Here is a 13,889-nt window from a genome sequence, read left to right on the forward strand (position 1 = left end):
CTGCCTTAATGATTCCCCTGCAAAACACTTTGCAAACCACTTCCTCCTTTGATGCTGTGTCTAATTTTACCTGTGTAATATTTATCATGAATGCTCCCTCTGTTCTGTACTCCTGGTGGTCTTTGCTGCTGCTCTTCCTGCCTTGGCTTCTCATGTGTGCACATTAAACAAAGGGGACATATATTCTCACCACCTCAGGCTTTTGCATCCCGCAATGGGACTTATAGGATCATGGAGCTCCCAGAGCAGAGTACAGATTTTACAGCTTGCAAGGAATCTATTCTTGATCTGGAGTGAACCTTGATCTGAGAAGCTCATATGTATGTGTTTTTTTTCTTTTCTCAGGGCCCAGTGATGTCAATTTCTCCTCAGGCCACCTACTTGTCCACCATCATCCCAAATGCTGTCTTGCCAGCCTCGATTGACGTCATAGAGATCGACCGCAGCAGCAGCCGGACACGTGGGAGCAGTGTAAACCACGGCGGGAGTGTCCGCACTGTGAGCAAAAGCAGCCTGGCGTCTGGAGACTCATCGGTCAGCCCTTTGTTATCCAGAAGATCAGATGGAGATGGCTCACAAGCCGACACTTTCCACAGAGAATCCACACCTATCCCCACGTCAGCGTCTGGGCCGAACTGGAGCGAGTCACAGTCTTCCAAGATCATTAATCCTCAATCCTCCCCGGTGTCATCTAAAGGCAGCACACATAGTGCTAGCTCTCAGAGAGTGGAGCTGAAAGTCCAGGACAGCCAGGGAGGGCATGCAGACCATGATCACATTAGCCTCCGTAGCTCAGTTAGCATGAGTAGCAGCCAAGGTGAAAATGTTTTCACAGGTCAAGGACGTGAGTCTGGTATGTCAGGGTCAGCTGGGGAGGATGGTAAAACCAAACAGAACTTCTCGAGGAGTCTATCAGTAATGAAGACCAAACAACCCCCTGCACCTCCAAGGAGAACAAACTCTCTGCACAGCAACAGGATCAGGAGCAACTCAAGGGTTCTGGTGGAGAGCAAGATCCTCAATGAATCTGTGTCTGGGGTGACGACAAATGATACAGAAAGTCCTGCAACAAAGAATGACACACATTTAGTTGTTGCAGATACCAATAAGATCCCCATCCCAGTGTCAAACCCTGTAAACTCTGTCTCCACCAGTCCAGTGAGCCCCACACAGGCCTCCACCACTGACGCAGGAAGAGCAACAGAGTCACAGTCAGAGTGCGCAAACTTGTCCCCGCAGAAATCCTCTTCTGATGGGGTGAAATTTGAGCGCACCATGTCCCCTTCCAGTGGCTACTCGAGTCAGAGCGGCACGCCAACACTTTCCCCCAAAGGGATCTCTCCAACCTCTCCTGAAAAGCAGAAGAAGAAACCAATCAAACCAGACAGATCAGTGTCCCGGGCCTCATCCTCAGGAGCTTCCCCTTCCTCCTCCCTTACCTCTCTTTCATCTGGTGCTTCCGAGTCTGTCCATGTCCATGTTCCCACGTGTAGCCCCAGTCCACCTCCACAGGGTTCTTCATCAAAAGAGCTCCCTCCTAAAATCACTTCTCCAACTTTAACAACCCAAGTCAGGGAGCTGCTGAACATCCCACCACCTCCCAAAGTCAGAGCACCATGTCCTCCTCCTCCAGAGACGTGGGTTCATAACAGACGCTCCTTTGAGCTCCTGTGTGCTCCCTGCTCTAATGTCAACAAAGAGATCCAGAAACCAACAGAGATGCCGGACAGCTTGGTCAAGCAGGCGGGAACTCAGACTGAAGACAGCAGTGAGACAGAAGTGTTAGCTGAAAAACAATCAACCATAGACAACCCGCCTGTTACAGAGTCTTTGGAAAGTTCTGCCAAATCAGAGACATCGTCAGGAATGGCACCAGGAATCTTGAGCAAGGAAATGCAGAGCAGGGAACGCCCTGATACCCAAAAAGAGAGAAAGGACACACAGAAACTGGAGCAGAGAAGTAGCCCGGTACTAAAGCTTCCTGAGAGTCAAGAGACAACTCCAAAGAAAGATCCCCCTCCAGTCATGAAGAAGCCCGTGACAGTGCTGCACAGAGAGGAGCTGGCGTCAACAGAGCCCTCGGTGGATAAGAAACCAAATCAGATTAGTGGAACGGAAGCTGATGTTCCTGGTGAGAACATTATGATCCCGTCGTCAGATTCAGTCAAGTGTGACAACAAGACAAGCAGTACAGAGGTCACATCCATGCAGACACTTTCTGTAGAGGTCCCCACAATCAAGACCTCACCACCGCCCAGTCCTCCTCCAGCCTACCACCCCACACCTCCTCTGTCAAGAAGAACACCCACTCCATCCATATCTACACCACCAGAGGGTCTAGAGAGGGTACAGGAAGAGAACCACATCACAGAGTCCTGCTGGCCACCTCCCCCTCCTCCTATGGAAGGGGACTCTGTCTTTGATGGAGGAGACGAGGTCGACTTTCCTCCACCTCCTCCTCTCTTTGTGCCAGAGAGTGGACCCAAAGTGATGGACGATTGTTCGACAGCGCTGGATCTCTCAATAAGATCAACGGATAAAGATGAAGGGAGAGTTGAGGAGACTTCTGTCTGTCAACAAACTTCAGATGTGCCTCCTGCTGTTCAAACAGTCATTGACACCAAACCAAAGGCTGATGTTCAGGTTTACCAGGACAACACCTCTGAAGAGCAAGGACAGAAAGCTGTGTCTGTTTCAGACAGTAAGCAACCTCTGCAGGTGGACGTTCCTATTTTACAACCTGTTACAAAAATAGAGCACCAAGTGTCTGTCTCTGCCTTGGCTCCATCAAGCAGTTTACTGAGTCAGAGCCCTGTAACAACTGAAGATCAGCCCCCTACTGCACAGCCTCCAGTTACAGTCCCAGCAGCACCCCCATTACCAGCTGAGAATTTATCCCATGGCGTGAGCTTCAGGAGGCAGCAAAATCGAGACACTCGGAGCAAGGAGCTCCTTTCTCGGCACAAAAGTGCACCCATTCCCAAAGAGGATGCTAACATCCCACTGGTCACCCCTTCCCTGCTTCAGATGGTTCGTCTAAGATCAGTTAACATGACTGAGGATCAGGTGAAAGCTCCATCAGAAGACAGACCAACAAACCTGGGAGCTCCGGCTCCTGAGAACAGTTCAGTTGTTATCCCAGGACCTCAAAACATACCACAGAAGCCCATCCGCAAGTCTCTGTCACTAAAATCTCCCCCTAAAACAGTCAAAGTGTCTCCTTTGACACTCAACACCCCTTCACTGCGCTTACAGGAAGCCATACGTATGAAAACTGCAGCCATGTCTTCAAGAGACAGTCTTCCATCCCGAGTGGGAGTGTGGTCCTCAGCCCACAGCTTTATCACTGATCATGGCGCTGTGCCTCACAGACCACTAGAAGGAGGCGAAATGCTCAAGTCCCCAGCCTCCACCGCCAGCTTTATCTTCTCCAGGAGCACAAAAAAGGTCGTCATCGAGACCCCGGCCGCTTCCTGTCCCGAAGCTCAGGCCTGTCTGAAGCAGAGCTTGGCAGCAGAGCTCATGCAGATGTCTGACCAATCAAAGGCCGTCACCTTCTCTAACGGTGGAGTGAAGTCTGATAAAGTACCTCCACCTGTCGCTAAGAAACCAGCCCACGGGGGGAGCGTCAGTACGACACAGAATCCTCCCGCTTGTTCAGCAAAGATGGACTTCAGTGTGGGAGGAAACGGAGCCATAGGAGTACGGAATGTGAGTGGAATAACACAACTTGAGACAACAAGTAAGAGCAGCACTTTTATTTATCAGCATGGTTTCCATCATCTCACCTGAGAGGCATGCCTTCATCAGTGTTTTTAGTGCTGAGTGTGTAAACGGGCGCATTTCTGCTGAGTCATGTCTGCATAAATCAATGTTGGCGCTCAGTTGTCATGAAAAAGCAGAATGCAGATTCTTTCATTACCATGATCCTGAACAAGTAAGCAGTTTGACGTTTCCTTAAAGAGCAGATTTTTAGCCTGATGTCACACAACGAAAGAAAAGTGCGCACACAAGCGTTACTTACCACAGTATCACAACATTGAAGCATATTTCCTAACACTCATGATCATATCACATATCCACTGCATGTGTTTCTCTAACTGTATAATGTTGACTGAACGTCTAACCTCCTCTCTTTGCCCCTTCAGCTACACGAGTGACAGCGGACACAATTGAAACACTGTTTTGAAAGAGCTTCGTGATGATCGCTGGAGACTCGCGTCAGAGAAGCAAGAGAAGGCGTCATGCAAGTAAAGGACAACCCACAGCAAGAAGTCAGCACTGTGAGACCTGCATTTCACAAACGAGTGTCACATGTGTTCAGTCTTCTCCTAAAGCCTTAGCCTGTAATGGCCTTCCTACATATTTATGCAAAAAAAGAAAGAAAAAGAAAATCTAAAGTGATGCTCTGAGTTTCTGATCAAAGCTTTATTCTGGAGTATTTTTCTAAGCTATAGCTCTCTTTTCAAGGCCCCTCAGGATGAAATGGCTGAACTGTAAATATTTGGCTTGTGTGATATCGCCTCCCAGAGGTAGAAGTAGCTCTCTGCAGCTCAGGAGAAAGGGTTGAGGGTTTGTCTCACAAAGCATTTCTGTACAGAGATTTACCGTCTGTTGAGTCTTTCCCCTTCTGTAATATACTGCACAATTTTCACAGGGGTTTAAAAACACCATTGTATCGCTTTTTACGCTTCAAGATCTGACTAAGAGGTAACTTTCACACTCGATTTCAATCCTGCTTTTTACTACGAGGATAGAGAAAGAGCTCTGGTAGTGTTTTAGAAAAAGGGATGCTGCATATTCACAAGAAGAGGAGATGTTGTCTGTTAGGACAGAGGCACTTTTGTAAAGATTAAACCGAGGCATCGGGTGATTCTGAAATGATCAAGATGCTTTTATAAAATCTCACTCCCGAGGTTGAACAGAGGTCAGCTCCACAGATTCTCAAAACTTCTTTGAAGTTACAAAAGTATCATTTATTTATGTGTGGCTTTTTTCCATTTGTAGCATCGTCGTTCACTTTGTTTGAAAAGGGTTTCATCTGAATCTGAGCTTCAGGGCTGTGGGTGTGAGAACAGGCCTTGTTTGATACGTGACACTGGAGTAGACTGTGAGTGTAATCAGTGTTTGTTTTAAACACTTCCTATCTAAAACTTTGACCTCAACCTTTTCTTTGCAGAAAAAACAAGCGTATCACTTTTTTGCACAAAATGCTTTTGCCCCCTGCAAAATCATTGGTGAGTGAAATGAACTGACTCCTCGTGATGGGTCGAAAATATACATCTTGATGATTATAAAGAATTATGTACAGTTATTACTTCTATAAATAAAATTTAAGTGTATTAAAAATGTGTTTTTGTGTTTTCTGTTTGAATGATCAAACTGATCTTTCCTCCAGCACAGATGAGTCCGTTTCCTTCAGACAACAGAATCCAGGCAGCGTTTATTTCATGTTAGAGATGATGCATTATTTGATTTATGACACATTAAGTCCAGACATTGATTTCTGTACACAGCTTCCCCAAATTCAAACTTCACATGTTGTACAGTATGTGACAAAGTGATTTTTTTATATACATCTGACTCCTGTTACACAGATCACCAGTTTTATTTGCAGCTAAACCATCAAACCTGACGTAAACCATTAAGGCAATAAACACAGTGACCTTAACCTGGAAAAGTAATGAAACATTAAGTCCCTTTTCAAACACCTGAGATCCTTCCAGGAATGGGCAACAGATAGTGCAACATTCAAGAAAGCTAACCTCTGTCTCTTTAGCATTAACTCTGTCCTGATGAGACAGAAATGAATCATACGTTGATTAGTTACAGCTTTCATGTTATGACTCTTATTTTTGATGAATCCTAAGCGAGGTGAGAGAATATGTGTAAGCCGTCCAAAGCCGTCTGTGAGTTTTAGCGTCCATGTCCATTTTTCACTGAAGTCATCCTGGTGAGCTTTGAATGATGTCGTCGTGGTGATTTGTTGATGTAATGTGGCGTCTTCATGTGTTAGTGTGTGTGAACCTAACTGATGTTTCCTCCTTTGAGTGTCTTACATGTGATCTGTCCTAGTTTGGTCATCAGCTGCTTGTCTTTCCACTGAGCAACACATTCGTCTGAAATCTTCAAGTCCACCTTGAGGAGATAAAGAGAAAAACACAGTCAGTGTGTGCTTCGTCTCTCTAAGGACAACAGACAGAATGACAGAGAGCATATTGAAGGTTGTTTTTCTTGTAAATGAAAAGTGGCTGTAGAGCAAGTCAATCATTGATTTTAAATGTTGTACAACACAAAAGACACAAATTTAAAGGAAGAAGTAGCTTTTTTTCAGTATAGCAGTTTAAAACGCTCTTTTTTTCCCCAACACTGCGTCACATGACGTAGCAAAAGGGACTCGCATTCTGTGACTCAGCTTTGATCCAATGTGCATAACGGGTGGTAGTGAGTGAGAGTGGGCATTTCAGGCTGTGTTTATAGTATTACTTCCTGTGTACTATTTAATTTGACCAATCATTAAGATGTTATATCCTGTTATCCCACTAGCATCGGATGCAGAAACACTTGCTTAATGGGACATCCTGTCCACTTTTCCCCCAATTGGGAGAAAAATTGAGTAAGCTTTTGTTTTCAAGTTTTGTGCAGGTGAAGGGACAGGACTTCATTTTTGCATAGTAGGAATGGATACCTTTCACATTCTAAATGATACGGTACCAATGCCCAGTACCTGGCAATTGGTACCAGTACTCAACAGTACCAATTTTCGGTACTTTTTTGTGTTAATGTGGTAAAAAAATATTAATTTGTTTAATAATAAAAAAATTTCTTTTTCCATTTAACATATGTATTCTTCAATATTTAAACTTGCAATGCTGTGTTTATGTCCAGTATGGGAAATAGAGATGGGTACTGAATTAGGTACTTTTAAAGGTACCGACCGAATTCAGCCAAAAGTACCAGGTACCGATTCACGCCAAATCAAAAGGTACCATGTTTAGGTAGCTAAATGCATCCTTGTGGCTGTGAGGGAACGGAAGAGTAGGAGACTTTCCATGCTGGACATATACACAGCATTACAAGGTTATATATTGAAGAATAAATATGTTAAGTTGAAAAAAAATGAGATTTTAATATCAAACAAATTTATATTTTTTACCACATAAACACAAAAAGTACAGAAAATTGGTACCGTTGGGTACCAATACCGAGTGCCAGGTACCGGGCATCGGTACCATATCGTTTCAAATGTGATAGGTACCCATTCCTAATGGAAAATCACCTTCTCTTCCACTCCCTCACAGTCAATAGGATGTGTCTGGGTAACTAAACATGGTACCTTTTGGTTTTTACGTGAATTGGTACCTGGGAATTTTAACAGAATTTGTTTGGTACCAATAAAAGTACCTAATTCGGTACCCATCCCTACTGCATAGGCCAAAAAAAACAGGTTCCTAATAATAACCCTGAGGACCATCATATGGATAGGAATAGAGATTTTCTTCCTCTTTACTGACAGGAGTAACAGTCAGATCCATGTCTGTTAATGATAAACAGAGGCAGAAGCTGTGGGGCTCCTCTTTGTTATGTTACGTTTAAATGACAGTTTTTAATGCAGAAGTAAAAGCAAATGTACTCAAATGTCTCCAGGACACCCTGTGGTTTATTAATTTCAGAATGTCTTTCAAAATGTCATTTTTAAGTCATTTTCCTTTAAATTGTTTAACGGTCTTCAAACTGCAGTATGCCCTTTAATCCATTATGAAGAGGAAATAAAAAGTGTGTATTTTACTATTTTAACAGTTAAATCTAGGTGACACATACCTGTAGTTTCTCCCACACTTTCTTCTTTGGGTTGAGTCTCTCGTCTGGTTTCCCCGTCTCATATCCCTCCACGAAAACCTGTTCCCCTGGTGAGGACCCCTCTGGAGGGTCCAAAGGCTCCACCCTCCTCGGCTCCCCCTCACTTACCAACCAAAGATAAATGGTGAGAAATAAATAACAACAAAAAGACGTAACACCAAGTTTTGTGAGTTTTCAGTGAGACTGAAGTGACACTCACACAGAGGCACACAGCAGCATGGCCTGAGACTCGATCCCTCTCATCTTCTGGGGCTTCAGGTTGCACAGCACCAACACCATCCTGTCCTGTAAGTCCTCTTGTGAGACAAAGGCCACCAGCCCACTCACTACTGTCCTCGGCTCCGGCTCTCCCACGTCGATCTTCTCCAGGTACAGTGAGTCTGCGTCAGGGTGCTGAATAGAGCCACATGAACACAGAGGAAGAGATCTGTGATACATGAAAACTCCACCTCCACCTGCCGCTCAGGTGCATTGATCTGTAAGTCTTACCTTCCCCACACTGATGATCTTGCCAACCCTGATGTCCAGTCTGGATGGAGCCAGCTCATCGTCCTCTCCTCCTCCTCCTCCTCCACCTCCTGCCTTGGCTCCCTTTCCTGCTCCTTCTGATCAAAAGAACATAAACAAATCCTTAGAAGTCTATCAAGGATGTTGTTCGACAACAGAGCTGCAACCCTGGACATGTTTGGATTAAAAAGACTGGAGCAGTGAGCGATAAATGAGACGCAGAGAGGATGATGGTGAAGTACTGACTTGTCTTTGACTGGCTGGGATAGGCTGAGCTGGTGAGTTTCTGGAGTTCAGGCGTCTGAAACTTCTTTCTGATTGGCTCCAGCAGCTGGTTTAGTGCTGCCTCCACTGATGCCTTCAGGTCTCCTGGATGGATCACCTGACAGGGTCAAAAGTTAACAACACTTAGATCAGAATATGAGAGGATAATACCTTAAAACGTGTTTGTTTTCCAAATACTAATAAATGATTCACCTCCTCAGCAAAGTCCTTCTCTACCTCCTCAAAGGCTGTGTAGATTTTATCTCCACCCCACTTGGCGTCTCTTTTAACACAGAACTCTGAAACATGATATCATCACTGATAAATGTATTATCTGTTGGTTAAAGAAAGGAGCAACAAATGACTGTCAAAACCACAGGTGGAGATGAACAGAGAGCGTTTTGTACCTCCACGCAGAGGGAAAAGGACATATTTCACAAAGGAGAGGACTCCATTGTTCTGGATGTTGCCCGGCTCACAGAAAGCCTTCTTGAGCTTCTTCTTCACATCTTCTTTGGAGTCCAGCAGATCAATCTTAGACTCCTACATCCAAACACAGTCATGACCGATTCTGAATATTCAAACCAACTTTATTGATCTTTTTTTTTCATTACTGTGACCTACTTCTTCTGAAGAGCTCATCTTGGCCCCTGTCAGTCCAGGCACCATGGGATTCATCAGGTGAGCGCGTTTGGCATAGCCAAGAGAGGGAAGGTACTGGAGATGACAAAATGGCTAGTTAAGCTCTATTTCTAAAGGGTGAAAACTTCTGAAAACAGGATAATTTGATTTCTTCAAACCAGCAGTCCTGTGAGTATTGACAAAGACGGCGATGAATTGAAATTTGAATACCTTCTCTGCCAGAGTGAAAATCTTCCTCTGATCAACTCCTCCAAACTGAGCATCCACCTTCAGATACTCCTCATCCAAAGCCTGAGGAAGGAGATACACTGAGTTTGATACTTAAAGGATAAGTTCAGTTAATACAGCTTTTACATTGTTTATAGAATGAAGTAGAACAAAATACTCACAGAGGGCTTTCCTGATTCAAGCAGTGTTTGATATTTAGATCCAAAATCGTGCAGCAGACGTCTGTATAATGGGATCCATCGGGGCATAGACAGCGCCGCTCCTAAAACTGCATTAATCGTCCAAAAACTCATGTTTTTCACCAATATTCCATCATCTGCGCATGCACAGTACTCTCTGGAGAGCTGACTCCTTTCTTTGAGGGGCAAACATAAACAAAATCTTTGTCAGTTCAGAGGTCAGTACAGCCACACAGCGCTGTCTGGAGTGACACAGACTGCAGCAGAGGACTAACCCAGAGCGGACCATGATGGAATATTGGTGACATACATGATGTTTTTGGATAATTAATGCAGTTTTAGGAGCGGCGCTGTCTATGCCCCGATGGATCCCATCATACGGACGTCCGCTGCACGATTTTGGATCTAAATATCTCCCGAAGCACTGCTTGGATCAGGAAAGCCTTCTGGTTGAGTATTTTGTTCTACTTTATTCTATAAACAATGTAAAAGCTGTATAAACCGAACTTATCCTTTAAGAGTTCCTGGTGTGAGGGGAGATACATCTGATATTCTACTTTCAGAATAGCAGCAGAACATTTTACACCTTGCCCTAGAGCTCTCTCATTACCTGCAGCCCAGGGTACAGCAGACCGCTGAGCAGGGGATGCTCCACCTGCTTGACCACTTCAGCTCCAGCCTTCTTAGCATCATGCTCTGTGACCATGGAGGACAGACGGTACACATCAAGAGTGTACTCTCTGAGAGGAATGAAAGAAACACGTTAGCCATTAAAACGAGTATGAGATATTTTTTATTTACAACATATGTGACTAAAGCACTGAAAGAACAACTGACCTGCTGAGCTGGTAGTCAGTTCCTTTGACAAACTTGAGTTTTTCCAGAGGCACACCAATGCTCTCCAACATGGCCTTGATAACCTGTTCGTAATACTTCACCCTGAGCTCCAGCAGCTCCCAGGGGGCCTTCATGTTGTCTAAGTAGGCATGTAGGTCTGCAAACAGTATAGTGACCTAAAAAGGAGCAGAGTTCAGTAAAAAAAAAAAAAAAAAATCCAAAGTCTCTAATAATAACAGATTGAACACTCAGTGAGCTCTCCCTACCTCACAGCCTGCCTTCAGGAAGTCTGCTATCTTGGACATGGGGACAAAGTAAGCTACATGGGGTTTGCCGGTGGTTGCTGTGCCCCAGTACACCCTCAGCTCTCTCTCCTGAAGGACTTGTTTCACCTTCTCCTCTCCAAGGACCTCCTGTAACACACACATCACAACACACACATGACTGGAGGATAATGTGCCCAAGCTACCAGGGAATACCGAGAGTACAACTTAATGTTTATTACCTGAAGGTTCCTTGAGATGAGGTGGAACTTCTCATCTGGACTAAGCTGGTCTGCCATGGTACAGGGCAACCTCGATAGAAAAAGAGCATTTGAACACATGAGGTGAGAAGTGTTGTCTTTGTAGCACAAGTGTTGGAACTCAATTAAATCACTTCAAATTTCACTTTCTCCCTTGCCTCATACAATTTACAAATTTACCGTCTTCGTATGTTTAGACATCAATTATGTACCAAACTGGCTGAGATTTAACAGAAGACCGCAGCGCGTGACAAGCTGGGCACAGAAGAGTGACGTAGACGTAAAACTGACCTAAATGGCTCAAACTTCAAACAGTTACATACCAGGAGCTGCTGTCTCACAAAGACTTATCTTATAACAAAAAGCATGTGTCTGGACAGGTCACAACAAAAATAATACGCTTGCTATATACAGGCGACCAACAATTTGCGTCACGCTAATAATGAATGAATCAGTCAGCCAATGCTATGCTAACTAGCATGAAACCCATGTGCAGCTAACGTTCCATAGCTCTGGTCAAATCTCAGAGAAGAGTTTCAGTCTTAACGTGTGAAATCTACACTTTTTACACACAAATCTACCACTAAGACCTACTGTAAAACCCGGAGACTTACCTCTAAGCCTGACTCGTTACAGTGAGACGTGGGTGAGAGAAGCCGGTTGGGTGGACCTGTCAGTGGGTTGCATCAGCGACAGCATCAGCTCTGCCATCGACTCACACCAGATTCAGGGGGAAGCAATCGAGTGCAGAGCGCATGATTCAGACGCTGCAGAGCAAAACATTCAAGGTCCGTCTCATTCTGCCCGCAGACTTGTAGTAAAAACAATAATAATTTAAAAAAAATAATAATAAAAATAATGATAATAGAAAAAATAGGAAATAGACAAAATGATAATAATAACAAGACATTTTTTTATCTAGAATTGATAAGGATAAAATGTATTTCATGTACACACACTTTACAGTGCCAATTCTCTGCATTTTGGAAAGATTTTATATAGAGTCATAGCTGTTATTGTGAATATGTTCTATATAGTTTTGTTTGTGTGTTTGTTCGTTTTCAATATTGTTTTTAAATAAATGCATTTGTTTAAACAACTGCTCGATATTCTGCAGAGCAAGTCGATTGAAACAAAAAAAAAAGTATTCAAAGTTAGTATTTAAGGAAGAAGAAGAAGAAGAAGAAGATAACAGTTTGGTTAGTCTTTCCAAACAAAGTAAAGTTCTCTGCAAGAAGCTACCTGAATTTCTAAATTGCATGTAAATAGAAAAATGAAAATTTAGAAATTACTGTGTAAACAGGTTATATTAGCTAATAGATCAGACTTAAGATGTCTAAAATTTAAATTTTTTGGTTGTTGTTTTGGAGCAGTTTACGTTTTTAGGTGAGGTCTGAATGAAGAAAAAAAGGGCAAAATGTGTTGATCTAAAATAACTCCTGGGGCCACCATCAAACCATGATTAAGTTTAGACTGATTTTTTCCTCTACATATCCACACATGAGTGCAGATCCACTTATCAGTTGCAGCTTCATTGCTATTGCAAATCAAACTTATTTATTAAGATTTTTAATAAATATGCCAAGTCTGTATTAATAGGTCTGGATTTTTTTTTTAATAGAAGCCACCTGATTTTCTATGAGTAGTACAACTGAGAACAAAAGATATTGAGGACTCAGATCTATTTTCAACCATTCCTCCACAAAACCAACAGAACATATACAAGGTTTGAAAAGAATGTCTTGTTTATTTTATTGATCTGAGCACAGCTCACAATCATCGAAATGTTTAACAAGCTTTAGACCTTTTTTTTTTTCATAAAATGAAAGCCAAAGCTGTTCCTGCAGTTTATCACCTCTTCTGACACCTTGACCCCAAGCCAGCAGTTAAAAAAAATAACTTAATAAAAACAGATCATTTCTTATGTTTTTATTGGTGATATGGTTTGCTTTTGCATCAATTAAAGTCCCGGTCTATTATTCAATTAACTTAAAAAAAATGTTAATCCATTGTGAAATTGTCCTTCGTTCAAACATCCCACTGGATATGGAGATTTTCTGACAACAGGTGAAAATCCATCATCAGTTACAGCACAGAGGATAAAAAGTGTCTCGAATATGGCAACACTGAATCCATTCACGTTTTATTCTATGGTTAGGATGAGATTTTGGTCGCTTTAGGTGAGAGCGCCAAAAAGAGGAAAACCAACATGAACTTTAAAATCATGAGTTGTTGTCAGTCTGTGGTCATTATACGTTGGGGGGATCCGAGTCAAAGGTCGGGTTCCAGCCTGGGGAGCACCGGGAGGATGAGGTTTCCAAACGAGGAGTCCTGTGTGATGAAGAAGCCGGACGAGTGGACGTGAGCATGCTGCAGGGCGGCCTTCTGCTGGGCCGCGATGTGCTGCTGCTCCGCGCTGTCCCTCACCTCCTTCAGGCTGCTCCTGGACGACAGAGGGATGTTAGCCCCGGGGTTGTTCATGGATTGGTTCTGCATCAGCCGCCTCTTCTCTTTATCCAGCTCCGCCAGGATGGCCACCCGGGTCTTGTTTTGAAAGCCTGGTCCGGGAGGGTTCGCGGCCATGTCGGCGTTAGACGTTAACCGTTACCGATAGTATAGATTCAGCAGGTCCATAAAACAGATAAAACAGACGAGTGGCTTGGATTTAAACCCTCTTCCAGCTAAATAGTGGTGCTTTTGAAGAGTTTGCTGTGGGGTTGAAGTGCTATTGTGCTGCCGCTACTCGACTTCCGGGGGGCAAATATTTCCGGTTGAGATGTTCATCCTTCAAAATAAAACGCTCAAATTTTTTATACCTTACATGGATTCCTTTTATTAAAACAAAGGCA

At 43.5% G+C, this 13,889-nt stretch overlaps 3 protein-coding genes across 9 annotated transcripts in view; 1 reads left to right on the forward strand and 2 right to left on the reverse strand.

The window, feature by feature from the left end:
• Positions 1–5,320, forward strand: part of nhsl3 (NHS like 3) — a 56,185-nt gene extending 50,865 nt beyond the window's left edge. For all 7 annotated transcript variants that reach the window (XM_074686631.1, XM_074686634.1, XM_074686632.1 and 4 more), the window contains 2 exons: positions 346–3,742; positions 4,149–5,320. In XM_074686631.1, coding sequence (XP_074542732.1) covers positions 346–3,742; positions 4,149–4,189 — 3,438 coding nt within the window. In that variant the 3' untranslated portion in view covers positions 4,190–5,320. The remainder of the gene's footprint in view (positions 1–345; positions 3,743–4,148) is intronic.
• Positions 5,321–5,399: 79 nt separating this feature from the next.
• yars1 (tyrosyl-tRNA synthetase 1) lies at positions 5,400–11,802 on the reverse strand. Its single transcript, XM_074686639.1, has 14 exons — positions 11,655–11,802; positions 11,023–11,092; positions 10,784–10,930; positions 10,518–10,693; positions 10,291–10,420; positions 9,484–9,564; positions 9,256–9,348; positions 9,039–9,174; positions 8,845–8,930; positions 8,614–8,749; positions 8,350–8,465; positions 8,060–8,253; positions 7,822–7,963; positions 5,400–6,138 (listed from the first exon to the last, which is right to left on the reverse strand). Exons 2-14 carry the CDS (start codon positions 11,077–11,079, stop codon positions 6,028–6,030), a joined length of 1,605 nt encoding a protein of 534 aa, XP_074542740.1. The 5' UTR covers positions 11,080–11,092; positions 11,655–11,802; the 3' UTR covers positions 5,400–6,027.
• Positions 11,803–12,859: 1,057 nt separating this feature from the next.
• Positions 12,860–13,815, reverse strand: inip (ints3 and nabp interacting protein). Its single transcript, XM_074687030.1, has one exon. The coding sequence runs from the start codon at positions 13,621–13,623 to the stop codon at positions 13,312–13,314; it is 312 nt and encodes a 103-aa protein (XP_074543131.1). The 5' UTR covers positions 13,624–13,815; the 3' UTR covers positions 12,860–13,311.
• Positions 13,816–13,889: the final 74 nt, after the last annotated feature.

The sequence above is a fragment of the Halichoeres trimaculatus genome, unplaced genomic scaffold (genome assembly GCF_033239565.1).
Source record: "Halichoeres trimaculatus isolate MK-OKI-2021-1 unplaced genomic scaffold, fHalTri1.1 fHalTri1_scaffold_14, whole genome shotgun sequence".
NCBI classification, from domain to species: domain Eukaryota; kingdom Metazoa; phylum Chordata; class Actinopteri; order Labriformes; family Labridae; genus Halichoeres; species Halichoeres trimaculatus.

What these genes read in the sequence shown, in the direction of transcription:
- yars1 (XM_074686639.1), bottom strand. Translation starts at nt 11,079, where the DNA reads ATGGCAGACCAGCTTAGTCCAGATGAGAAGTTCCACCTCATCTCAAGG. An exon ending in TCATCTCAAGGAACCTTCAG is followed by an intron (nt 10,931 to 11,022) that starts GTAATAAACATT and finishes TGTGTGTTACAG; the next exon opens with GAGGTCCTTGGAGAGGAGAA. An exon ending in TCCTGAAGGCAGGCTGTGAG is followed by an intron (nt 10,694 to 10,783) that starts GTAGGGAGAGCT and finishes GCTCCTTTTTAG; the next exon opens with GTCACTATACTGTTTGCAGA.
- inip (XM_074687030.1), bottom strand. Translation starts at nt 13,623, where the DNA reads ATGGCCGCGAACCCTCCCGGACCAGGCTTTCAAAACAAGACCCGGGTG.